General features: G+C 43.4%; 2 protein-coding genes across 2 annotated transcripts; one reads left to right on the forward strand and one right to left on the reverse strand.

The window, feature by feature from the left end:
* The first annotated feature begins 121 nt into the window (after positions 1–121).
* On the forward strand, positions 122–5,146 carry LOC138983720 (uncharacterized). The gene is made up of 3 exons (XM_070357026.1): positions 122–497; positions 1,149–1,326; positions 3,062–5,146. The coding sequence occupies exons 2-3, from the start codon at positions 1,157–1,159 to the stop codon at positions 3,591–3,593; spliced, it is 702 nt and encodes a 233-aa protein (XP_070213127.1). The 5' UTR covers positions 122–497; positions 1,149–1,156; the 3' UTR covers positions 3,594–5,146.
* Positions 5,147–6,695: 1,549 nt separating this feature from the next.
* Positions 6,696–25,194, reverse strand: LOC138983718 (uncharacterized). The gene is made up of 11 exons (XM_070357024.1): positions 25,001–25,194; positions 21,984–22,130; positions 19,707–19,898; positions 18,649–18,849; positions 14,771–14,950; positions 14,302–14,436; positions 13,292–13,432; positions 12,152–12,292; positions 10,679–10,840; positions 10,047–10,115; positions 6,696–8,214 (listed from the first exon to the last, which is right to left on the reverse strand). The coding sequence occupies exons 1-10, from the start codon at positions 25,077–25,079 to the stop codon at positions 10,048–10,050; spliced, it is 1,446 nt and encodes a 481-aa protein (XP_070213125.1). The 5' UTR covers positions 25,080–25,194; the 3' UTR covers positions 6,696–8,214; position 10,047.
* Between the last annotated feature and the right edge of the window lie 1,448 nt (positions 25,195–26,642).

A 26,642-nucleotide genomic window follows, 5' to 3' on the forward strand; every position in this document is an offset into this window, starting at 1 on the left:
TCGTAATTTTTTTAAAAAGAGATTCAAGATAGGGAAAATGTAAAACTGATATTAATTGCTTTCAGGGACTCAATTCCCATTTAGTGCGCACGAACCCTCCCGTTTTCCGACGCTTCCGTGGTGAACCGAGTGTTGTCACAGTCGCAATTTACAAGGCAAAATCTTTGATCTGTTTCAGCACGAATAGTGACAAAACCTTAAGGAAAGTCCCTCAGTCAATATACTTTAATCGAGAGGATTTTCGTAATACATACTGATGATTATCATCTTTTGTTTGCAAGGCAAATATGTGTCACCTAATCTCAAATTATTGACCCGCTTGAGCTCGAGACGAGTTGTTGCGCATGACCGGAACTGGCATGTGCCCTTGAAGCAGCCGACAGCATGTTTCAGACCAAGCTTCTCGGAGTTTGAATGACTAAATGCTACATTAAACGGGTGAAATCGTCAATCAAATGCTCTTGTCTCTATTCCCAAAAGCAACACTGAATCAGAATGTGAGTATTTAATTTATAAAGAGTAATTATGGGTGTCTATTACTAATAGCCTTGTCAGAGCAGAGGTCCAGTGTGCCACCTCCGTGAAAATGAAAGTAAACAGAAATGAAAAGAGTAGTACTTAGTAAAATTGATATTAAAAGTCTTACGGTTTTTTGCCATTAAGGACTTGAGTGTTCGCCCACTTTTTATCGACAGAAATCAATTAGATTCGCCATAAAGCCCATTTATAACAAACTGTAAATTAGTGCAATCTGAAAGAATCATCATTAGGTACACAAATAAGATAACAGGTAACCAGTCGTTGTTTATTTAACTTTAAGATACGAAACACACACACACACAAACATACACATAACACAAACACACACACACACACACATGTATGCATGCAAATACATGCATGGACTTTACCACATATTCTGACATAGACGTAAGAGTAGTATATGCTTGAGGTGACTTTTATATATGAGAAGGGAGAATAGTTAGTTAGCTGTTGCTTTTTGGGTCCAGCGGACGATAATAGGCCAAATCAGGACCAGAAGGGAGAATTCATAAAGGAGATCTTGTGAAATAGACCGTTAATGCTTCTGGGTTTTGTTTGTTTTTTGTTTTGATCTGTTTTTGTGAATGGTGCATTTGTATTTGTAGTAAACAGCATGGACAAGCTAGCCCGACCAGAGCAAGTTGATGCCCATGAGTATGCAGGTCGCATGGTGAGGCTGAAAAAGGGGGAGGAAAAACCAGCCCGTGCTCGCCTTATGACAGATGGTGAAGTCCTCTCTATGCAACACAAAATCATGATGAACTGGAAACCTCGCTCCGAGATGTAAGGCATTTTATAGTTTCAACTTTTCCAAAGTTAAAATTGAAAGCTTTGACTCTTTAGAAGAAGTGTCTGTTGTTGTGTGCATCTTTCATAAAGAGGGTACGTTTCTAGTAAGGACACCTCAGCAACAGCATTTTAAAGATGTTTAACTGGACAAACACTGCCCTTTGCAATCAACTTTTGCAGCCAGACAATTTGTTCTGACCTAACCTTTAGTTTTCTCTTAGACTATCTGGACTTAATCTTGAGCTCAGTCTCTTAAAAATAATCTCTGATGATTATAATTTATACTTGTATTTTGTCATAAAAGTAGGGCATATGCTATGAGACTGGCAATTTTCTGTAGATATGGATGCAGAGACTGTTCCTTTGGTGATGTCCTGTAGTAGATTATGTCTGTAGCAGCAGGGTTCCACATCACGTAAAATTGGAGGTATTATACCCTCTGACCCCCCAAATCACATACAGGCATGGGAATTGTCCGCCGAATGGCGGATTTCCGCCGATTTTTTTTTTTGTTCCGCCGAAAATGCAAAAGTGTCCGCCGAAAAAATAAAGGGGGGAGGCACACAAAAAAAGCACCGGTTACTTTGGCCTTTGCGCAAAAGCCCGCGAAAACTTTCCGTACTTTGTTCACGCACTGCTACCGCCCGCCTCAGTTATTGAACTATTATGTTTGAAAGTAAACCAGATTGCACAGATTGTGTTACAAGTTACATTTTCCTGTTTGTCTCAACAGATAAATTTTTTTACAAATTTAAACCATATAATACATGTAAGCAAAATTTGGTACATTTTTGTACTAAAAACTCTGATTCTAAAAACAGAATTTAATGGCAAACTTGGAGCTCAGATGACACCAGATTGCACCATCTGGGTTCTTTGGAGAAAAAAAAATTCCGGGGGGGCATGCCCCCGGACCCCCCTAGTAAGGCTAGGCGCTTCGCGCCGTCGACTTGACGCTTCGCGTCTTCAGTTATAAATTTTCCGCCTTTTTTACAATTTTCAATTCCCATGCCTGCACATACGAGACGCTCTTTGAAAGGGTGTCGGTAAGTAACAATTATTTTGCCAAGAGGTATAATAACGCACTACTTGAAAGGCAAAAGGGTATGACTTTGATCGTTTTACATGGTTATGCGACGCTCGATGGTTGTTTTCACACATTGACATCATGCACATGCAAGAACCTGGTAAAACAGCAAAGCTATACACCGAGTCAATCAGGAAAGGGTATGAAAACCCTTTACTTTTTTGGTGAAAGGGTATGAATACCCTTGACCTCAGAGCCTGTGTGGAACCCTGTAGCAGACAATCTTTTTGTATACGTATAATACAAGGAGTCTGTCATTCTATACCTGTGAGCTTTTCTTGTGATAGGCAAGAGGGTTATTGCCGGACTGTGGTTGTTGGGGTTTTTTTCAAAAAAAGTTTTAGAACCCTTGTTTTTATTTTAATATCCAGTCTTGTTATAATGTTTACTCAGTCTGTGAAAGTTGATAATCATTACCCGAAAAATTGACCAGGCAAAATTGCAATATAAAAGCCCAAAAGCTTAACCCCCCACTTCAGAAATTTTGTTTTTGGAAAAAGATGCAAAATTGTGCAATTTCATAAAACTTGGCGGTCACAAGCATGATCTCTGGAGTGTTGAAACTGCAGCAAATCAACCAGTTGATGGAAAAAAATCTCATGCCTGTTCGTCTTATTAAGTTTTTGAACTCTTCTTTTGCAGGTGGCCTTTCACTTGGGGGGTAGGTGTCCTGGGGGGCACCACCGCTCTGACAGGAACGTACATCAACAACTACTGCCGCGGCAAACTGGGCCTCATGACTTTTGGACGCATCTCGACCTTCGCCCCCACCGTGGCGATACCTGTCATGTTATCCACCCTCTTCCACAGCTTCCTGGTCAGCAACAAGATTCTGATCGGAGAGTTCCCTTGCACAGTGTGCGCTGCCGTTCGATCAGGCGCCATTCAGAGCGGTTTTGGGGCTCTGTATCCCCTGCTTCTCGGACCTTTGATATGCGTGGCTAACGCCAGAAAGTATCACACATACCACGTCCCAGGCTTAAGTGAGAAAGGCGAGATCTTGCCGTTTCTTCGGCGCGTGATGCCAAGCCCTGGCGCCATGCTGGGGATGGTGTTACTGAACTTTGGGATAGGTATGGCCCTGGCAGAGAGAGAGACACTTCTGTTTGCCAAATATCTGAGCCCCACGACTGCATCTGTTGAAAGGGAAAAGAACGATGAGGAGTTTCAGTGATGAGCAAGTGTCTTTTAGCAGTGTGAATGTGGACAAGCATGAAGAGCGACAATGGTTTCTGGTTAGTTATTTTGTTTTGTCAGTGATAGATAGATTCAATAAGCCCAAATTCTGCATCAGTTAATAGGGAAAAAGAATGAGAGGAGTTTCAGTGATGAGGGAGGGTGTTTAGTACAGTCAAACCTGTCTATAACAACCACTGACGGGACTGACCAAAGTGGTCATTAAGGACATGAGGTCACAATGGAAAGGTGACATATAGCACACACACAAAACTCGTTGGGGATCATTGTTTGGTAGTTATGGATGGGTGGTTGTTATGGAGATGGGTCTGGATCTAGATGTCCCACTAGGTGCAGGTCATGCGGAATACGTCACAGGAGCCGGCATGAGCTTTTTTGTGATGAGACTGAGATGTGTGCGCATCGCCAGTTGAGCCACATTGTGTGGCCTTGTGTTTAAGATTAAAACTTTTTACAGGGCCCGGGTCGCCAGGTTCGACTAGTGTGAATGTGGAAAAGCATGATCGAAGGGTGATGATGCTTTGAGGTCTGGAAGGAACATGTTTGGGTTTGAGTTGTTTTGTATTGTAAGTGGTAGACAGAGAAGAGAGCCCCACTACTGCGTGTGTTGGAACGAAAAGGGCGAGCAGGAGTTTCAACGATGAGGGGAGTGTTTTTTGCCGTGTGAGTTTGGAAGAGTGTGAAGTGCGATGATGGTTTAAAATGTAGTGGTTAGAGTTGTGTTGTTTTTTCCTTGATAAACAAAGAAGTGTACTGGTGAAATCTTGATGTATGACAGTGTTCAGCTCATACACATGCATTGACAAGATTGAAGCTTTGACTTCAAGGTAGGCAAGGTGGCCTAGTGGTAAGGCGTCCGCCCTGTGATCGGGAGGTCGTGGGTTCGAACCCCGGCCGGGTCATACCAAGACTTTAAAATTGGCAATCTAGTGGCTGCTCCGCCTGGCGTCTGGCATTATGGGGTTAGTGCGAGGACTGGTTGGTCCGGTGTCAGAATAATGTGACTGGGTGAGACATGAAGCCTGTGCTGCGACTTCTGTCTTGTGTGTGGCGCACGTTATATGTCAAAGCAGCACCGCCCTGATATGGCCCTTCACGGTCGGCTGGGCGTTAAGCAAACAAACAACAACAAAAAGCTTCAAGGTACATGTAGTGCTGGACTTGGTTGCTTTCGGTGACAGGTCTTCTGTATTTAGCTGAGTCTTGGTTGTCTGCAGAGTGGGCCTTTTATGTGATTCTCAGTGACATTTGTGTATGATCATGCAAGCAGATGGACAGGTAGGCACGCAGTTTGACAGACATACCTAACGGTTACATGCTAGAGACAATTACACGCATGTATTCACTTCACAAACACAGATATGAAAACACACAGACACACCCACAAGTGTCAGTTACACACACAAAAAGTTGAGTATCATCCCTACTGCCATTGCTTAGAAAAGGAAAATAACAAAGAAGAAAACAGTGCCCAGTTGCTATGATTTATGTCTTTGTCAAAAGTGCACCAAAAATGATCAGATAAATATACTCTGTGTGTGTGTGTTTGTGTGCGTGTGTGTGTGTGTGTTAAAAACTTTAAAAAACCCAACAAGACAGTGTTTTAATAGGGAATGTCTAATTGAAAGCATAATCCAAAACCAATCACCACTTAGTTGCTTATGTGGTGAATAAACCGTTATGACCAACAGACAAATACAAAAAACAACAGTGAGGGAGTGCTGAAACGGAAAAGTACAGTACATTTTTAAAAATGATACGTGAAACACACACACGAACACAAGGGGAACTAATCCATCTCCAACTTATCAAATTCCTTGATGTTCTGCTTTGGTAAGAATGTTCTGTTAAGAAGTTGCCATTGCACAGTGAAAAGTTCAGACTAGATTCCGGAACATAAAGAGTTGGACAGTCAATTTTATCATTTGATGGATTAAACGTTGCTCAAACGAAAGACTACAAATCGTGCATGGTTTGGTTTCTGCTTGAAAGTTCAATGTAAGGTGCTGTGGACACACGCACACACATAAGCAAACATGCACGTACATACATGAACAGACAGACTATTATAAGTACATTGACAACGTTGTTTTGATTTCAAACCAGAGTCCAAAATGTTGGAAGGGAAATATAACTTACAACACAAGGGATATCACTCGTGGTTTTAGCAATTCTGTGATTAGTAAATGTTGCCTCCCTTGCACTTAAAATCTGAGTCTGAGAGTGCTATCAAAGTTACCCCCAGAAAAAGTCTCTTGGGAAGCCTCACTCGCATTCTTCACAACTGTGTTGGTAAAAGCTGTGCTCGTTTTGTTCTTGCCCTCAAGAGGCAGTTGAAGGGATAACCGGCGCACTGGTGCAACGGAAGTAGGCCTAGCTCTTAGTGTTGTTGAAAAACATGATGAGTGGCCTGGTTACTACTGATTTCTTTTGAAGGGTCTAATTAGAGTTCTAAAGACTTCCGATAAAGTAAAGTCAAAATGTTCGCAGAAACATAAGAATAAAATATTTTGATTAACGTTGAATCCAGGGACAACAAAAACGGTCAACAATACTTCAATATATATATCTAAATAAGCGTATTACATAAAACATGTTTTGTTAATTGAAATTTAATATGAAATTTGAAAATAAGAAAGATTGAGTATACATACAATGTGCTTTATCTCTATGTGGCCTATTTACAATCGTACAAAATTAATTTTGGAAAATATCAACAATTACACTTGCTCGGATCTAGTGAAATCAAAGTTTGATCTTAGACCAGAGTTTCAGGCAGTCATGTAGGAGTGCTGTAGCAATTTTACTCCCGTCATATTCGAATTTCCCGTCCATGAGCGGCTAGTTAACGGTAACATACATTTCAAGTTCGTTTTTCTTGTTTGTTTGGTTGTTGCTGTAGCTTTTATGTTGGTGATGGTGACTGATAAGCAGTAATGCTGGTAGTGGTGGAGGCGGTGGCGGTCTCCTTTTTCTTCTCCTTGTTCTTGTTCTTGTTATTGTTGTTCTTCTGATTTATTTGAGACATGCGTAATATGCACATAAGAAATGTAAGACATTGAAAACATTTCTTCTGAAATAACATAGAATAATTATCTTAAAGGCATATGTACGCGCTCCCGTGTTTACAAAGTGTAGTTTGCCCATAATCGATGTCAAACGCACCATAAGACCATGTAATGACGATATGTCGCCATGCGCGGACCATATACATGCATTACAGCTTGTTTTAGAGTCTCAAAAACTTTGGATGTAAACAAAGACGCGGAGTTATTTCCCTTGCGTCAACGCTACCTCTGTTGGCAAATCTATAAATAGGACGATCAAGATCAAAATGAAAATTAACATAACTCAACATTGAAGGGGTCCTAGACCACAATATTTTGCAGGGAACTTAATTTAGCATGTCTCCAGCTGTTGGTAAAGCAATTAGCGTGTATAGTCATCGAGTACATATGGCTTTAACAACTGCCGCACAGTAACAAGTGAATAATCATTCACTGTTAAATGCCTTCACAGTTTCATACGTGTGGTACTTTGATTTTATAATTACTAGTATTTTACTCAAACGAATTTACAACCGTAAGACCCAGCTCTTTCTGTTCCCTTCCGAACACGCAAGGCAATTAACAAGTCGCGTAAGGCGAAATTACTACATTTAGTCAAGCTGTGGAACTCACAGAATGAAACTGAACGTAGTCCGCCGCTAGTGCAAAAGGCAGTGAAAGTGACGAGCCTGTTTGGCGCGGTAGCGATTGCGCTGTGCTTCATAGCACACTTTACTGTAACTCTCTTCGTTATAACTTTCTGAGTGTGTTTTTAATCCAAACATATCATATCTATATGTTTTTGGAATCAGGAACCGACAAGGAATAAGATGAAATAGTTTTTAAAACGATTTCGGAAATTTAATTTTGATCATAATTTTTATATTTTTAATTTTCAGAGCTTGTTTTTAATCCAAATATAACATATGTATATGTTTTTGGAATCAGAAAATGACGAAGAATAAGATGAAATTGTCTTTGGATCGTTTAATAAAAAAAATAATTTTAATTACAAGTTTCCGATTTTTAATGACCAAACTCACTCATTAGTTTTTAAGCCACCAAGCTGAAATGCAATACCCAACCCCGGCCTTCGTCGAAGATTGCTTTGCCAAAATTTCAATCAATTTAATGGAAAAAAGGGGTGTGTGACAGTGCCGCCTCAACTTTTACAAAAAGCCGGATATGACGTCATCAAAGGTATTTATCGAAAAAATGAAAAAAAACGTCCGGGGATATCATACCCAGGAACTCTCATGTCAAATTTTATAAAGATCGGCCCAGTAGTTTAGTCTGAATCGCTCTACACACACACACACACAGACAGACACAGACAGACACACACACACACACACACACATACATACACCACGACCCTCGTCTCGATTCCCCCCTCTATGTTAAAACATTTAGTCAAAACTTGACTAAATGTAAAAATGAATAGGGAATCTTGTTCTTGTTCTGGTCAGTCTTGTCTTGCATCTTCTCTTCATGTGTATGTGTTCTCTCTGCTTGCATTCATATTTCGTTTAGTGTCCTCGTGAGTCGCCGCTGGAACAAATAAGAACACGCGTCGTGTAACACAAAATACTGAAACCCCTTTTTCCCCCCACGAATAAGGTAGGGAGATAAGGTACAAGTCGCGTAAGGCGAAAATACAATATTTAGTCAAGTAGCTGTCGAACTCACAGAATGAAACTGAACGCAATGCCATTTTTCAGCAAGACCGTATACTCGTAGCATCGTCAGTCCACCGCTCATGGCAAAGGCAGTGAAATTGACAAGAAGAGCGGGGTAGTAGTTGCGCTAAGAAGGATAGCACGCTTTTCTGTACCTCTCTTTGTTTTAACTTTCTGAGCGTGTTTTTAATCCAAACATATCATATCTATATGTTTTTGGAATCAGGAACCGACAAGGAATAAGATGAAAGTGTTTTTAAATTGATTTCGACAATTTAATTTTGATACTAATTTTTATATATTTAATTTTCAGAGCTTGTTTTTAATCCGAATATAACATATTTATATGTTTTTGGAATCAGCAAATGATGGAAAATAAGATAAACGTAAATTTGGATCGGTTTATAACTTTTTATTTTTTTTTACAATTTTCAGATTTTTAATGACCAAAGTCATTAATTAATTTTTAAGCCACCAAGCTGAAATGCAATACCGAAGTCCGGGCTTCGTCGAAGATTACTTGACCAAAATTTCAACCAATTTGGTTGAAAAATGAGGGCATGACAGTGCCGCCTCAACTTTCACGAAAAGCCGGATATGACGTCATCAAAGACATTTATCAAAAAAATGAAAAAAACGTTCGGGGATTTCATACCCAGGAACTCTCATGTCAAATTTCATAAAGATCGGTCCAGTAGTTTAGTCTGAATCGCTCTACACACACACACAGACACACACACGCACATACACCACAACCCTCGTCTCGATTCCCCCTCGATGTTAAAATATTTAGTCAAAACTTGACTAAATATAAAAAGGGGGGAACACGGAAGGGAGAAGGGGAGTATGAGATAAGGGAACGACGATGGGGGAGGCAGTGATGCTGGTGGGGGTGGCGGTGACGGTCTCCAAATACTTGAAATACGAAGACAAGGATGTCAAAAGTTAGAGATTGTTCAAATGGGGGGGGGGGGGGGGGGGGTCTTTTCTTACGTATTACAAGATTGTACACTCTCCCGAAAGCGGCGTGTGTGGCGGGGTAAAAACGATCAAACATCATGTAAAAGATCGTGGGAGTTTCAACCCATGAACAAAAAAGAAGAAGAAGACTGTACACAGATGTGTTTCTTTTCCTGCCTGACAGCCTGTTTCTTTGATTGTCCGCCTGCCTGCCCGCTTGCCCCCCCCCCCCCCCCCCCCCCCCCCCACCTGCATGCTTGCTAAGCTGCCTATCAGTCTGTCGGCCTGGATGTCTTTCTGCCTGCTAATTTGCTTGGCTGTCTGTCTGTGTGCCTGCTTTCCGCCTGTCTATCTGCTTATCTGTCTGGCTGCTCGACAGTATACTATGCTAACATGGCGGTACTCTTGAATACTTACTGTCATTCTTTGTCTGTGAATATCAAAGTACAGTAAAGTAACTTGAGTTAACTTAAACCAAGTTTCATGTCTTTCGGCACATACACTGTGCACAGAGCATCGGCTTTGCGTTTAACACAAAGAACTAACTTATCAATGCTGTTTATGCCTAGCGCGCACACACACACACGCACATACAAACAGACACACACGCACACACCCACACACACAAACCGTGACACACGCACACTGGCACACACCGTGGCACTAGCAAGCAGATAGGCGGGAAGCACAAATACAGTACATGTACAAAATGAATGACTGTGAAAAACATCAAATAAAGTTTACCTTAACAGTAGTACTGGAGTAGAGTTGAAACAGTAGCAGCGATAGCCAGTAAGACAGACCCCTCTATGCCTGGATCAGTTACACATAAAACATCGTTAATGGGGTTGTCCGTGAAAACATCATCTGACACATTACCATCGGTATTTATGCTTTTTTTTCTATACTTACTATTTTGGTGCACATCTTAACAAGTTGTCTTCCATGGCCGTTCCAAATTTGACCTGCCTTTGATATGCCTCGTTACATGTCTTACTCGTCCAAACCGGCAGCGTAGTAAAGTACAGTGTCCGACGAGTTAATTTCGTACTTGCCTCTTTGGTGACTTAAGAACAAGTAGTTTCTGCAGGTATCAGACAGCAAAGGCATCTCTTTTACGAGTATTTTCATGATATTCTTATAAAACCAAAGAAGAGGAACGTGCCTAAAAATATAATTTCATATTCACAAAAACACAATACCTGAACTAAAAAGCGGGAGCTCAGCAAACAAAAATGGTTATGAGTTTATTCTTAAAATTGTGGAACAATATTTATCAAGAGCAGCAAAACATTTCTCCGGTAAAATGTTTAAAACACTTTTGAAAACAAATCTGACATCTGATTTATCGTCACTAAATCAATGGCTATACCGACCTTCTCCGCCTCCTTTTGATTGGCCAATGGAACAGACATCTCCCGACATGCCCTCTTTGCATCCGCGGCTGCAATGACCGGAATCCACGTCACAAACACCGCCTGCACAGTTGATGCTGCAGGTCTTGTCGCACTTTTCGCCGTATAATCCCTTGTCACAACCTGACAAAAGTGTTTTTTTCGTATTTAGTATTATTATTATGTATTTATTTACAGATTTAGTATCATGCATCGCCTAAGCAGTGAGGGTCACCATGGGGGGGTCTGTGCACGTGCACGTTGAGGCCAAAAGTGCCATGCACGGTGATCCACGGTGCACGTTACGAAAAAGCTCCATGCACGGTGCACGCCGGACCTCTGTGCACGGTGCACACTACGAGAATTTCCCCATTCCCATGCACGTTACGTCCAAAAAGCCCATTCCCGGTGCACGTGGTAAAGCGGCATCGCCCTCCTCAGCAGCTACTGTTAATTTTACTGTGGCGAAGGATGTCACTGTAAAATCCCTTGTCGCAACCAGAACAACACAAATCATTATCACAGATTCAATCAGTATCAACTGGGAAAAAATCGCTTACTGATTATTTTGCCGTTCGAGTGCCTCAGCGCGGGAGAGTCTATATCTATATTTGTCTTCCTTTCTCAGTGTTTATATGAGTGTCTGACTGTATGTCTGTCTATCTTTGTCACTCAGTGGTGCGTGTTCAGTCGCAGTTCAGACAAACAGATGCTTTTTTTAACCCTGGTAGCCCTCAAATTATCACTGGAGGGGACAGGAGGGAGCCGGGTGGAGTCAGTTGTCAGTTTTCGCAGCGATTTCAAATGCGGCTGTTCTCATCTAGGTAAAACGCTAGCTATCGTATCTCTAACTACCACAGTGTGTGGAAATTACGGCACAAGAACTTAGGCCCATCTGTTTTTCTTACCATAGTTGGTTCTTGTACAAATCTGGCTTGATATGGAAAATGTGATCTCTCTCTCTCTCACTCTCACTCTCTCTCTCTCCCTCTCTCTCTCTCTTCTCTCTCTCTCTCTCTCTCTCTCTCTCTCTCTCTCTCTCTGTCTCTCTCTCTCTCTCTCTACTTTGTAAAGAAAAGCAAGAAGATGAAGTCCATTTTGTTTTATGCCCATACTGAACAAATTAAGAGAACGATTTATCCCATCTAAATATTATTAAAAAAACACAAGCATTTCAGTTTTGACTCAGCTTGCTCTTAGCCTTACCTCAAGAAACTGTTGTCAGAAATGTGTCCAAGTATTTGTATCAAGCCTTTCAACGAAGAGAAGTTGTAACGTCTTAGTTAATTGCCGTGTGATGTATGTTTTAATCTGTAGTGTTGTACGATCATTACTGATTTTGTTCCTTTTTTGAGTTCACTGATTATATGCAATGTTTCTCTCTCTCTCTCTCTCTCTCTCTCTCTCTCTCTCTCTCTCTCTCTCTCTCTCTCTCTCTCTCTCTAAATAACTAACTTTTACGGCATTCCGGCCTGCCGGCCATGCCAGACACGCAGCCATTGGTGCAAACTCCTGTCACGTGATCGCAAACGCCATCAACACAGGCCGCGCTGCAGTTCCGTGCGCACCCATCGCCGTAAGTTCCAGACGGACACTCTGTAATTAAGAAAACAATCTGAAAAATGTATCATGATAAGAGTTATTCAATACATAAGTAAAGAACCAACTCTTGACGTGACGAGATTTCACCAATACAAGCGAGCAGTGTTCTGTAAATAAGCAATTTGTTTATGGCACTATACTACCATACTTAATCACAGTTGCCCGTGAGGTATTGCAGGCAAAAGAAGCTGGCATGCCACCATGAGACAACATTACTAGTATTTCAAATATCAGCGATTCCGTTTGGGTCAGCAGTCGCGGGTAGGACCGGGCGTACGACGAAACTCGAGTCAATCTTTCAAAACCGTAGTTCCGTCACATCTCAGTGTAGATCTGTCGAACTCTGTTCACAGTGGGGAAAGGGTGACATGAAGGACCACCTTAGAGTACATTTTTTAAACGAAACGGCTCGCAAGCTCACGCAAACTTCAAAGCATAGCAAAGCATGTTGCACAACTATCTCACGAGAGCTGCGCAGGCAGAAGATCGTAGTTCTTGCCACTTTCCAAGCATAACAAAGAGTATGTCTCGCAGATATCTCGCGAAAGCTGCTCAGATGCCGAAAAGGTCTGTTGGGCTCATTTGCCGAAGAAAATAAATTAGAGCAACATCCGGATCCCTGAATATATCTATTCCATCCGAATGGGAGGAAGACGGGCACAACAGCCACTAGTAAAGGAAAGGATATCGGTCGACCTTCAGTGACAATGGTTTGTGGTCGAAACCCAGCTGCGCCGTCTGGCCCGTGGGATAAGTGGGAACCTCACTTCTTCCGATCTCCCAGGTCAACTTATATAGACCTGCACCCCGCGTGCGTCCCCCGAAAACTGAGGATGTCTACCTATTTATAAATGGCGGAGAGAGAGGGGGGCGGGTGCAATGGCCACACAAATAAAGCCAACTCGTGCCCACGAGAATACGTGAGAGTTGCAGCTCACGAACGCAGACAAAGAAGAACTTGAACTGAGGGGAGATAAGAAAAGACCCACTCACTGTGTGTGCAGTCACCCGTGTTGTATCCAGGCTTGCAGCCGGAGATGAGGCAGAAGCCTCGGATCTTGTCACAGATTTCTGCTCGGTTTTCACATTGACATTGCTTGTCACACTCCCACCCGTAGAACCCATCTTGGCAGTCTGCGCAAGAAAAACAAATAATCAGCCTGTGTGAGTGCTTGCTGGTTTTCTTGTTTGCCTTTTCACTTGCATGTCCGGGCTTTTTTTTTCGTCTGTGTATTTGCTTCCCTGTATGCTTGCTTGCCTCAGTGTTTGCTTGCCTACCGTTCATCTTGCATGGCTGTTTTCTTGCTTACATATTTGCTTGCTTGTTTGTTTTCTTGCTTGTCTGTTTTCTTGCTTGCGTGTTTGCTTGCTTGTCTGTTTTATTGCTTGCCCGTTTGCCAACTTGTCTGTTTTGGACTTTGCCTGTTTTCTTGCCTGTCTGTTTGCTTGTCAGTATTGTGTGTGTGTGCTTGTTTGATCGGCTAAATGTTTTCTTGCTTGTTTGATAGCTTACTTGCCTGTTTCCTTTCTTACCTTTTTGATTGCCTTTGTTTTCTTGCTTTTCTGTTTGCTTGCTTGCCTGTTTGCTTGCCTACCTGGTTTTCTTGCATGCTTGCTTGTTAGCCTTACTTGTATAGCGCATCGCCTGCTCGCTTCCTTTTTTGCTTCTTTGCTTGGTAGCTACTTACGATTGTTGGTATTTTTGTAGCAGTAGAAATTAAAGAGAAGAATAATGCACATTTCAATGAGCCTCAATAAACTGCTTTCATAACGAACGACAGAAAAAATATGAACATGTTTTTGAATGAATTGAATAAATTAACAAACAAGCAAAGAAACCCAAAAGCCAAAAACATAAAGAAAGGACAAATAAATTTAAAAGAAACAAACATATAAACCTGGAACGAAAGAAGGACAGAAAGAAATTGAGAGCGAAAGAAAGAAGCAAAGATCACAATTTGAAAAGAAAAGACGTCAAAAGCAGCAAGAAATTCCGGGCTTACCTCCGTATATCTCTAGTTCACAAACTTCTTCAGAACTGCCCTCAGTGTTCTCTCTCTGAAAAATGAAGTCGGAGACCACCATGTGCTCTGGTAAAACAGTGTTGTTGACCTTATCCGCTGCGGTGACGCTGCCAACTGAATGACATCAGAGTGTAAAGATACCGTCATTATCACGTACACCTACGATCGAGTCTACCGCCACATATCTGTCCAGACTATTGCATGGGATGAGAGCTGGACATCATACCAAAAATAAACAGCCTGGCTGCTTTCTGTGCATCATCAGCATCATCAATATCCTTTTCTTCTTCTCTCCTCCTCCTCCTCATCGTCGTCGTCATCATCGTCGTTGTCATCATCATCATCGTCGTCGTCATCGTCATCATCACCATCATCATCATCATCATCGCCACCACCGGCACTTCCACCAGCACCGTCATCTACACTCCAACGAAAGACAAACACTTACCCGGTCGTGTGAATGCCTTGACCCTCCAGATGCTCATGTTACGACCCAGAGACACGCGCCACAGGGTGTCATCGCCCCCACGGGAACAACGGCTTTTATCTCCATCTACCACTTCCGGTGCCGCGACTTCTTCGTCCACCTCTCTTTTTGTTGCGTTTCTTCTGAGGGCCACGTTGCGCCCTGTTGGTTTAAACAACTTTTAGTCAAGAATTTCAAAGAACAACACCGCCTACACTTAAGTAAATAAAAGGAGCACAGCAAGCTATGCTAATAACCGCCCAGTATCCCTGACCTCGGTCGCCTGTAAGCTCCTTGAGCACATCATCTGCCACCATCTTCACAAGCACTTCGAACAACATGGAGTGCTATCCAGCCGCAACCATGGGTTCAGGACCGGCCACTCATGTGAAACCCAGCTGCTCACCACCATGCAGGACATTCTGTCATCCCATGATGCTGGCCACCAAACTGACGTCGCCATCCTTGATTTCAGCAAGGCCTTCGACACTGTCCCGCACAAGAAACTACTCCACAAGCTGGCCCACTACGGTGTGCGGGGAAGTGTTCACAACTGGCTGACCGCCAGATCCGCACCTTTCAGGACCACCTTACGCTACAGGCAGACCTAAAGAGCTTGGAAGAGTGGGCCAACCAGTGGGGGATGAGGTTCAACGCTAAGAAGTACTACGTCCTCTCCACCAGACCCACATCCCACTACTTCTACAGCCTCGGAGACACCATCCTCCAACAGGTCGAACAGAACCCGTACCTCGGCATACAGATCTCAGCCGACCTGAAGTGGGGCCCCCACATCACCAGTCTCTGCAAGAGGGCAGGATCTACCCTGGGCTTCTTACGCCGGAACCTCCGGAACTGCCCACGTGAGTGCCGTCGCCTTGCCTACATCACTCTTGTCAGGTCCACCCTTGAGTACGGGGCGGTGGTCTGGGACCCCTACTACTAACAAGACGTTGAGAGACTCGAACGCATCCAACGCCTAGCCGCTAGGTTCATCATGAAAGACTACGTGTCCAAGGACCCAGGCTGCGTCACCAATTGCATGCTAGAGTACCTCCAACTTCCTACACTCCAGGAACGCCGTCAGCAACTTCGCCTGACGATGCTGTTCAAAATCATCAATGGACTTGTACCTGCCTTACCCCCTGACTCCTTCCTCACCCCGGTGAGCGTATCTCGGCGCCGAGTCAAGCCTAAAGCCTACGAGGGGTATGAGAGCCAAAACATCCTCCAGAGACAGGCAACCAACAACAGCCGCTGTTTCAAAGCTCCTACCTCAAAGACTGATCAATACAGGAACTCGTTCTTTATAAAGACAGTGATCGAGTGGAACAATTTGAGCGAAGCCACCGTCACCTTGACCACGCCCAGCGCCTTCTCATCGGCGTTAGGGGGGCAGAAACCAGTGTGAGAGCCTCAGTAGTTTTTATCCAGTTTTTAACATTGTAACATAGCATTTTTTAACTGTGCTTGAAAAGCCTACATTCTAGGGCAAACGGACTAAAACCGCAAGTACAGCAGCAAGAAGACCAGCTGGAGTTGTACACTATATCCACCTGGCCTTGTGTACAGTGAACTTTTAAGACTCTTTTAGATGCGCACACCCAAAAAACGTCACGTTGATAGTCGTCGTCGGCTTCTGTGGCGCACCCGCCAACCACCAACCCAGGCGGATTATCCAGATCCAGATCCAGAACCGCACTGTCAAAACTTGACCAAATGAAAAAAAAAATAGAGGTACATGAACAACAACAAAAAAAAAATTAAAGTGAAAGAGTGCAAACTTTTTTCAGTTGTATATATCTAGATATATGTATAGGTTACAACACGAGTGGTTTTTTATATGGCTTGTATTTCAGTCAAGACCCAGCGGATGAATATCATCGGGAGACACGAGCCTCTGGCGAGTGTCTCTCGATTGATATTCCCGCTGGGTCTTGACTGAAATACAAGCCATATAAAAAAACCACGAGTGTTGTAATCTGTATATCCCATTCTACCATCAAACACAAAGTGTAGACTACTAGCGGCACTGTTGCGATCTGTGCAGGGTAAAACTGTTGCCAGCGAGACTTAGCCCTTTTGCAACCTTAAACTAAGTGACCGTCGCTGAAAAAATAAAACGAATGAGTGCATCGATAAGTACGCGGTAACACTACTTTCAGACCATTTAAAAGCTTTAAGTAAAGGTTCATAAGTTGCAAGAAAGTAATGAAGTCGAATAGAAATTAGTTTAGTTGAAGCGCACAATTCTTTTGTTTTGCGTTTCAGGTCGGCAGAACGGGCGAAACGGGTTTGGGACCCATTTGGCTTACTCGATTCAGAATTGATTCCACGTTGTTTTTCTCGAACGTGTGTAATTAGGCTTATTGACAGAGAAGCAAATCTTAGGGAACAAATATGTAGGTTTAGATTTAACCATTTGCTCCCTATTTGAAATGTATCTACGTGATAAACTGTTTTGCGAGTGTGTTTGCATGGATGAACTTAAACTGGTATGGGTGAGAGGAAAACGCGACCGACACGTCTGTCACCGCCGATTGATTGCATTTTGAAGGAATATGACTGGATTACGGAAAAATATGTGGACTTACTGCAGAGCCAGGCAAAAGAGTAGACTTGCTCGCAAAACACGTGAAACAGCCGATGTTTGATAGCTGAAGGCGCACACCGGCAAAACACACTACCGACAGATTCTCAAAAGTCGTCTGCTAACGATGCAAGGGGAGGGTACTCGTGTTTTTGTTTTGGTTCGCTAGCATCTGGTTATCTTGTAAGTTGAATGTTCGTTTTTTTCGACCTGCATTGCTTTCATAATGAAAGAAACTTTTGCTTATTGCATCTCATACATCAGATCAGTTCTGAGATTCATTTTTGCGTGCAACTGATATGGTTTTCTGAGCCGTGCAATACGATTTTAGAACTTCATACAAATGTGTCACATTGTTCGGCGCGAGCGAGGTCAAAGGTCGGGAGGAAAGTAGTCCTTTGCCCAAATCGGAATCTGCACTATCATATATTTTTTGGAGTCCATGATGTATTTATTGAGCTATAAAAATACAACATATATACCCATACTGAAGTTACAGAGACAAAGAAGGGAGGTCATGGGATATATATATATATATATATATACGGCTTGTGTCTGTCTGTCTGTCTGTCTGTCTGTGTGTCCGCGATGCACGGCCAAAGTTCTCGATGGATCTGCTTCACATTTGGTGGGCATATTCAGGTAGACCCCGGACACAACCTATATATACGGCTTGTGTCTGTCTGTCTGTCTGTGTGTCCGCGATGCACGGCCAAAGTTCTCGATGGATCTGCTTCAAATTTGGTGGGCATATTCAGGTAGACCCCGGACACAACCTGGTCGATGAGAATTTCCAACACGTGCTCTTAGCGCGCAGCGCTGAACCGATTTTGGTTTTTCTGTACATCCACTAAATCCATTCCCAGTAACTCTTCCTTATTTTCTCCAGTGTTTTGCGTTTATCTTCCTTCCTTCGTGTGGCGTCAATCCATATTCCCGTTACTATTTTTAGTCCACAACGCTCAATCCATATTCCCGTTACTATTTTTAGAAGGTCACTGTCCACAACTCTTCCTTATCTTCTTCAGTGTTTTGCGCGTTTATCTCCCTTCCTTCGTGCGCCGGCAAAGCCGGCGTACACCCAGCAAAGCCGGGTCCCCGGCGCAGCCGGGTATTCGGCTCTACTTCTTGCCAGCAAAGCCGGTACCCGGCGAAGCGGGTAATCATCTCGTATATAATATATACATACAAATACAAATAAGGCTAGGCCGATAATATAAAATTCAACTGGAAGACATGCGTACAAGCAAAAAGTAAAGTTATCCCTCACCTGCTAGGACGCTGATTTCACACAGAGCCAGTGGCAAGTGACCAACGCTTCGTATGTCCACCCTGGTCAACTTTGCTGGCGCTGACAGGTGATAGGTGATGAATACGTCGCGGGGAGTGGCCAGGTGTGGCCGCAGTACCTCAGGGTGGCCCTGCTCTGTGTGTGCTGTCACTTCTATCCCACTCATGTTCGCATGGCTTCCTGAATTCGAAAGATGATAATGATATTGATCTGTTGCTCCTCGGAAAACAGGGTACGTATGGTTGCCAACCAGGAGATGTTCGGACATAACTCTATCGGTTTGTATGAGTTGTGAAAGAGTGAATACCCTTGCTTTTTATCGGACAAAATTACGACACGTGGTTCCGGTACACGTGTTTCTGACACACCCCTCGAAAGTGATTGGACCCTCCAATGTTTGTCCTAAGAAAAGCAAGGGTATTCACTCTTTCACAACCCATACAAACCCGACAGATTTATTTTCGGAGTTTGTCTATTCGCGAGAAAAAAAATGATATTGATCTTTTGCTCCTCGGAAAACAGGACATGGTTGCCGATTTGGCGGAAAACGACAGTTATATGTGTGGGAGCTCGAGTTGCATCCCTTGAACTAAGAACAACAACAACAATATTGATATTTAATGTCATCAGTAGTCTTCTTTTTCTTCGTCAGCGTTAATGTGCTGCGAATCCCAAATGCATTCTTTTTTGCACGAATTGACTTGGGTTTTTTTCTGCCATACTCTGATCTCTCTCTCTCTCTCTCTCTCTCTCTCTCTCTCTCTCTCTCTCTCTCTCTCTCTCTCTCTCTCTCTCTCTCTCTCTCTCTAAATAATTGGCATTGTCATTCTCTCTCTCTCTCTCTCTTTCTCTCTCTCTCACTCTCTCTTTCTCTCTCTCTCTCTCGAAATAATTGGCATTGTCATTCTCTCTCTCTCTCTCTCTCTCTCTCTCTCTCTCTCTCTCTCTCTCTCTCTCTCTCTCTCTCTCTCTCTCTCTCTCTCTCTCTCTCAGTTATCTATCAGGTGTTTATGAGTTAGTCACTGTAGTAACATTACCAGATTCGTTCAGCAACAAAGTGATGACATCGGCCCAGGACCGTACAGAGATGTGCACAGTGAGAGGTGTATTGTTGACACTATTGTCTGTGAAACACGTCGCAGGATTTCCGTCCACGGCTTTCACCATGTCCTCCTTGTTCTGCTCCGCGGAGAAATTTGACTCAATTGATTGGTCGTAGGCAAGATTCACTGTAACAGACCAATAACTAGACTCTTCGACGGCAATGTGTCTTCCTTATTGGGGTAATCGTTTCATTTGCAACCTTCTCTATAAAGTGTACAGATTCTTTTGTTATCGAGGGTAATAGATAAGCAAGAATACGTAGCCTACTATGCTGTTCTACATCCAGCCCAGATTGGGGCACCGAGGGAGTGAAGCCTTGACGGACCCAGTGTACGAACATTGACGGGTGGTAACCGCATCGCCATTTCAAAAGACCCATGTGTACACAGATCTAGTTTGTGTTTGAGTGCAACATGCTGCTGTTCTTATTCGTTGACTGAGGGGCTTCCAAAATCATGAGGCGGGAGCACAAGAGCTGTCAGGCCGTGGCGCCCCCCCCCCCCCCCCCCCCAGATGTTGTTGAAATTGATCATTTTGGGTTTTGTGTCTGGCTTTGAGAAGAAAGGAACATTTGCTGGGTAAGGCGGGGGGGGGGGGGGGGGGGGGGGGAAGGGGGGGGACTAAATATTAAATATCGTACGCGTATTAGGGGAAGGTTGCCTAATATGAACCGGCTCCTAATATGGATCACCTCCTGTTCTGACAAACTAACGGTGCTAGAGCGCTCAACAAAATTTCCTTCGCTGAATTTAACCTCTCTGAATAAATTGCACACGTCAGAACAGTTGCAGAAACACAAACCACAAAACCATAAGGATTTTTTCTCTTTTTACATTTAGTCAAGTTTTGACTAAATGTTTTAACATAGAGGGGGGAATCGAGACGAGGGTCGTGGTGTATGTGTGTGTGTGTGTGTGTGCGTGTGTGTGTGTGTGTGTGTGTGTGTGTGTGTGTGTGTGTGTGTGTGTGTGTGTGTGTGTGTGTGTGTGTGATTGAAATTTTGGCAAAGCAATCTTCGACGAAGGCCGGACTTTGGTATTGCATTTCAGCTTGAAGGCTTAAAAATTAATTAATGACTTTGGTCATTAAAAATCTGAAATTTGTAATTAAAATTACTTTTTTATAAAACGTTTATCGTTTTCTTCATCATTTTCTGATTCCAAAAACATATAAATATGCTATATTCGGATTAAAAACAAGCTCTGAAAATTAAAAATAGAAAAATTATGAGTAAAATTAAATTTCCGATATCGATTTAAAAACAATTTCATCTTATTTCTTGTCCGTTCTTGATTCCAAAAACATATAGATATGATATGTTTGGATTAAAACACGTTCAGAGAGTTAAAAAGAATAGAGATATAGAAAAGCGTGCTATCCTCCTCAGCGCAACCGCTACCGCGCTTTTCTGGATTGTTCATTTCACTGCCTTTGCCACGTGCGGTGGACAGACGATGCTACGAGTCGAGTGTACGGTCTTGCGGAAAAAAATGCAATGCGTTCAGTTTCATTATGTGAGTTCGACTGAGCTTGACTAAATGTTGTATTTTCGCCTTACGCGACTTGTTTACACTTTTGGCAGCGTTCACTCTAAACTTGACGCTCAAAACGGACTAGTTTCTGTCCACAGCCAAAGCTGTTATCAAACAAAGAGTGCATTTTATGACAGCTAAGACTGTATTTGTTATATTTAAGCAGTGTTGACCCCGAGTTTCTACTGCAAACAAAAAATAATGGCAAAATATCAAAGTATGTGTATGTCCCCTAATATGGACCACCTTCAACAAATAGACGAAAATAAAAGCTAAAGGCTTGTTTCATTAATTCATTCAGAAGCTTGCTGAAAATAACATATTACTAGCCCTCGAGCTTTCAAAAACATATAACAAATAGTCTTCTTTTCGTAGAAATTGATAATTTTATTTATTATCTCTCTGTTTTTGATCAATTTCTTTAATTTCCCGTTGTGCTTCAAAATCGTTCCGTCAAACCACGGACTTCAATGCACAGAGGTCCGTGGTCAAACCGAAACAGAAATTGAAAAATCTAAGGCATTTTTGAATCAGTATGACTTGCACACTAAGTTGTATCATGTTATTTTGAAGTAAAGGAGGCTTTTTACAGTGTTTCGTGAAGGCCTCTTTACTGGTCCATATTAGGCGCCTAGGCTCCTAATACAATTACAGCAATGTCAACGCTGCTATACTGACCATACTGGCAAGCTGTCCCAGCAAAGCCTGGCAAACACCTTGTGGCATCGGAACAATCACCATTTTCCTTGTTGCATTTGTCCCAGAATTGGCAACGGCAATCGTACTCACAGTCGGGGCCAAATTTCATCCTTTTGTTGCACACACCTGGAAAATAACATTTGTTTGTTAAAAATCCTGAAAATCCTAATTGTATTCTTTCTCATTTCCTGAGATAGCGATACAACTGTATGTCATGTTTACTCTGAAAATGTGGTCAAAATTAATGAAAGGAAATATAGAGAGAGAGAGAGAGAGAGACAGAGACAGAGAGAGACAGAGACAGAGAGAGAGAGAGAAAGAGAGAGAGACAGTGTCAGAGAGAGAGAGAGACAGAGTCAGAGAGAGAGAGACAGAGAAAGAGAGAGAGAGATCTCGGTGATGACAGGTCCTGGGTGTTCGGTGTTGACCTTTTAGTTTCAGGCCGATCGATTGACTAAATGTTTTGATATCGCTTCACGCGACTTTTTTTGTTAGTGTAAGAGCTGAGGTCCACATCTATGCAGTTGCCTGTAAGTGAATGCACACACACACACACACACACACACACACACACACACACACACACACATTCACATACCACAAGTGAAACTTCCCAGCCAAAACATGTTGTATGAGTGAGCTTTCCTGTTTTTGTACCATTGTGACATGTTGGAAAATACATACAGGAAATAAATGTCTTTACGGAAACTATGTTTGCACTGTAAAAATAACGTTTCGCTTAACCGGCTACTGTATCTTTCTTTGCTTGTACAAGTAGCAGCCTGACGCCCAACTATCTTGTCCGTGCGTGTGCCCAACTATCTTGTCCGTGCGTGTGCCCAACTATCTTGTCCGTGCGTGTGCCCAACTATCTTGTCCGTGCGTGTGCCCAACTATCTTGTCCGTGCGTGTGCCCAACTATCTTGTCCGTGCCTGTGCCCAACTATCTTGTCCGTGCCTGTGCCCAACTATCTTGTCCGTGCGTGTGCCCAACTATCTTGTCCGTGCGTGTGCCCAACTATCTTGTCCGTGCCTGTGCCCAACTATCTTGTCCGTGCGTGTGCCCAACTATCTTGTCCGTGCGTGTGCCCAACTATCTTGTCCGTGCGTGTGCCCAACTATCTTGTCCGTGCGTGTGCCCAACTATCTTGTCCGTGCGTGTGTGTGTGTGTGTGCGCTCGCGCGCGTGCGTACGTATACGTGTGTGCCTGATGTGTGTGTGTGTATGTGTGTCCGTGTGTCTGTCTGACAGCACAAGATTGCAAACAGTATTCATGCACGCACATGCACAAGCACAGATGTGCACCTGAGCTCTAATAATACCAAAGAAATAATGTGAAAAAATGTTGGTTATTTGACCGTTTCATCACAGACAAACCGGTACATGTTTTAAATCAATAACGATTTCTGACATCATCCAAAGGTTCCAGGGCATTTACAATACTTCAGCTCAAAAACTCGGAATTTCGAAGGCGCATACACTTTGAAAAAGCATGTCGAATATGAATGACAAAATGCATTCGCTAGCATTAGAAAAAATAAAGTTGAAGTTTTGGGTGCTTTGGTAACAAACCCAGCGGTCTTGAGGGGAAAAGGTGTGGTCTGGAACAACACGAGCAAAAGGTGCAGTATTACCTTTCTACAGTCAAACCTACCCTAGCGAACACCTCTCAGTAACAATTTAACAACCTGCTCACAGTGACCAACCCAAAGGATCCCCGACGAATGTTTGCTGCATAATTCATCTTCCAGGGCGACCATTTGTCTATAACAACCAATTTTAGCCAGTCCCTTGAGTGGTCGTTATTGGTTCGATTTCATATTATTAGCACATGTTTCCAATGTATCAGATGCCAATGATGACGTTTCAGTGTCCTGATTCTGGACACATTAACTTATGATAGTAATAGAAGTTAGAGCTGGGGTAGCTAACACTGTCGAGTAGCACACAACAACCATAACAACATGATGTGGCCAAAGTCTATTCGCAATACTCATTCATGGGACTGGGTGGCCGAGTGGTAACGCACTTGCGCTCGGAATCGAGAGGTTGCGTGTTCGACCCTGGGTCAGGCCGCTATTTTCTCCCCCCTTTCCTAACCTAGGTGGTGGGTTCAAGTGCTAGTCTTTCGGATGAGACTCGAAAAACCGAGGTCCCTTCGTGTACACTACATTGGGGTGTGCACGTTAAAGATCCCACGATTGACAAAAGGGTCTTTCCTGGCAAAATTGTAAAGGCATAGATAAAAATTGTCCACCAAATACCCGTGTGACTTGGAATAACAGGCCGTAAAAAGTAAATATTCGCCGTAATGGCTTGAGATTTACTGGCCGATGTGAATGCGTGATGTATTGTGTAAAAAATTCCATCTCACACGGCAGAAATTAATATGTAAATCGCCGTGAGCTCTTGTGAGAAGGGGCGATTAATAAATGTCCATTATTATTATTATTATTATTATTATAATTTGCAATCCAGTCAAGGTGAGGATGTTCAATCAGTCTCAATTCTCCAGCCTTTTCAACTTCAGGAGATATGAAACGATTACAGCTTTTCGTCTGATAGTCACCGGGAACTGGCAGACATTCGCAGAACAAGAAGACAAAGGAGCACAGAACCTCAAAGACCAGTCTAATATTCGCCGAGAACCGTTAATCGAAAGGCACAGAACAAGGTGACAGGAGAGCACAGAAGCATAATAGAAATCAGTCAAATACTCGCCTAGAACTGGTCAAAATTCGCATAACAAAAAGACAGAATTCAATTACAAATGTATTAAAACATTAATACTCACCTATATATATATATGTATATATCTATATATAGAACTCGTCGAATTCGCAGAACAAGGTGACAGGAGAGCACAGAAGCACATCAGCAATTAGTCCAATATTCAACTACAGTATATATCAGTAGAACTTGTGGAATTCGCAAAAAAACCACGGTAAGACAGAATTCAAAAACACAGTAAAACAATGATCAGTCTAACACTTACCGAGAACGGGTCGTAATTCGAGGAACAAGGTAACAGAAGAGCACAGAAGCGCAACGACCAGTCTTGCAGTGAAGGCCATGTTTCTTATCGCTGCTTGCTACTGGCGTCCGTCCACCGGAAAGAGACAAGGATGCTATGATACGCACGATTGTGTCACTTTGCGGTTTGCCCTACCGCTTACTTCTAATTAGTCATCTGAGTGAAGTTTTAGTTCCCTTTAGCTGTTGCTCTAATGTTAGAAATTAATTCCTTGTATGTACTGTATCCGAGTCATATGATGATATGAGCTAGTTGTACAGCTGTGCGTGAATATTGAAGAAAACTGGGCATTTTTAGTCAGTGTAGCTTAATGGTGCGTGTGTGTGTTGGGGGGGGGGGGGTGGTGTGTGTGTGTGTGTTAGTGTGTGTGTGTGTGTGTGTGTGTGTATAGTATGTGTGTGTGTGTGTATGTGTGTGTATGGCTGTGTGGCCGCTCAGTGTGTGTATGTGTGTGTGTGTGCGTGTGGCTGTGTGTGTATGCGTATGTGGGTGCGTGTGGATGTCTCTCTCTCTCTCTCTCTCTCTCTCTCTCTCTCTCTCTCTCTTTCTCTCCGTCCCGTCTCACTCTCACACACACACACACACACCAGGTAGACATACAGACGACAGTGTTCTGATTAATACATCAATAACCTTCCTCATTTTCAGTTTCAGGCCGTGTCCTTAATTATATGTGGACGGATGACTAGTGTAGATGTGTTTGCTGGTGACAGTGGCAGTGTTGAAATGACTATACTTGTGTGACAGGGTGAACTCAGTGTCACCAATTATAGAGTAAAGCTATTGTCATTATCCAGTAGTCTTTGGTGTCGATCAGTTTGTGTTTGGTGTCTATTCATTATCTGTTAACTAACAGTGCTGGTATTCGCTAGCCGTGTCTATCCACTTTTATTTAAGCAAGTCTTTGTTCTCTCTGATGTCAAGCCGCTCTCCTAGGGAGAGACGGGTACCTTGGGCCCGCAGGTGGTCGTTATGTAATGTGCCGCCTGCCTGTATCTCGGGGAGAGACGGGTACCTTGGGCCCGCAGGTGGTCGTTATGTAATGTGCCGCCTGCATGCCTGTATCTCGGGGAGAGACGGGTACCTTGGGCCCGCAGGTGGTCGTTATGTAATGTGCCGCCTGCACAGTGCCTGTATCTCGGGGAAAGACGGGTACCTTGGGCCCGCAGGTGGTCGTTATGTAATGTGCCGCCTGCCTGTATCTCGGGGAGAGACGGGTACCTTGGGCCCGCAGGTGGTCGTTATGTAATGTGCCGCCTGCCTGTATCTCGGGGAGAGACGGGTACCTTGGGCCCGCAGGTGGTCGTTATGTAATGTGCCGCCTGCCTGTATCTCGGGGAGAGACGGGTACCTTGGGCCCTGGGCCCGCAGGTGGTCGTTATGTAATGTGCCGCCTGCCTGTATCTCGGGGAGAGACGGGTACCTTGGGCCCGCAGGTGGTCGTTATGTAATGTGCCGCCTGCCTGTATCTCGGGGAGAGACGGGTACCTTGGGCCCGCAGGTGGTCGTTATGTAATGTGCCGCCTGCCTGTATCTCGGGGAGAGACGGGTACCTTGGGCCCGCAGGTGGTCGTTATGTAATGTGCCGTCTGCCTGTATCTCG

The sequence above is a fragment of the Littorina saxatilis genome, linkage group LG13 (genome assembly GCF_037325665.1).
Source record: "Littorina saxatilis isolate snail1 linkage group LG13, US_GU_Lsax_2.0, whole genome shotgun sequence".
NCBI classification, from domain to species: Eukaryota; Metazoa; Mollusca; class Gastropoda; order Littorinimorpha; family Littorinidae; genus Littorina; species Littorina saxatilis.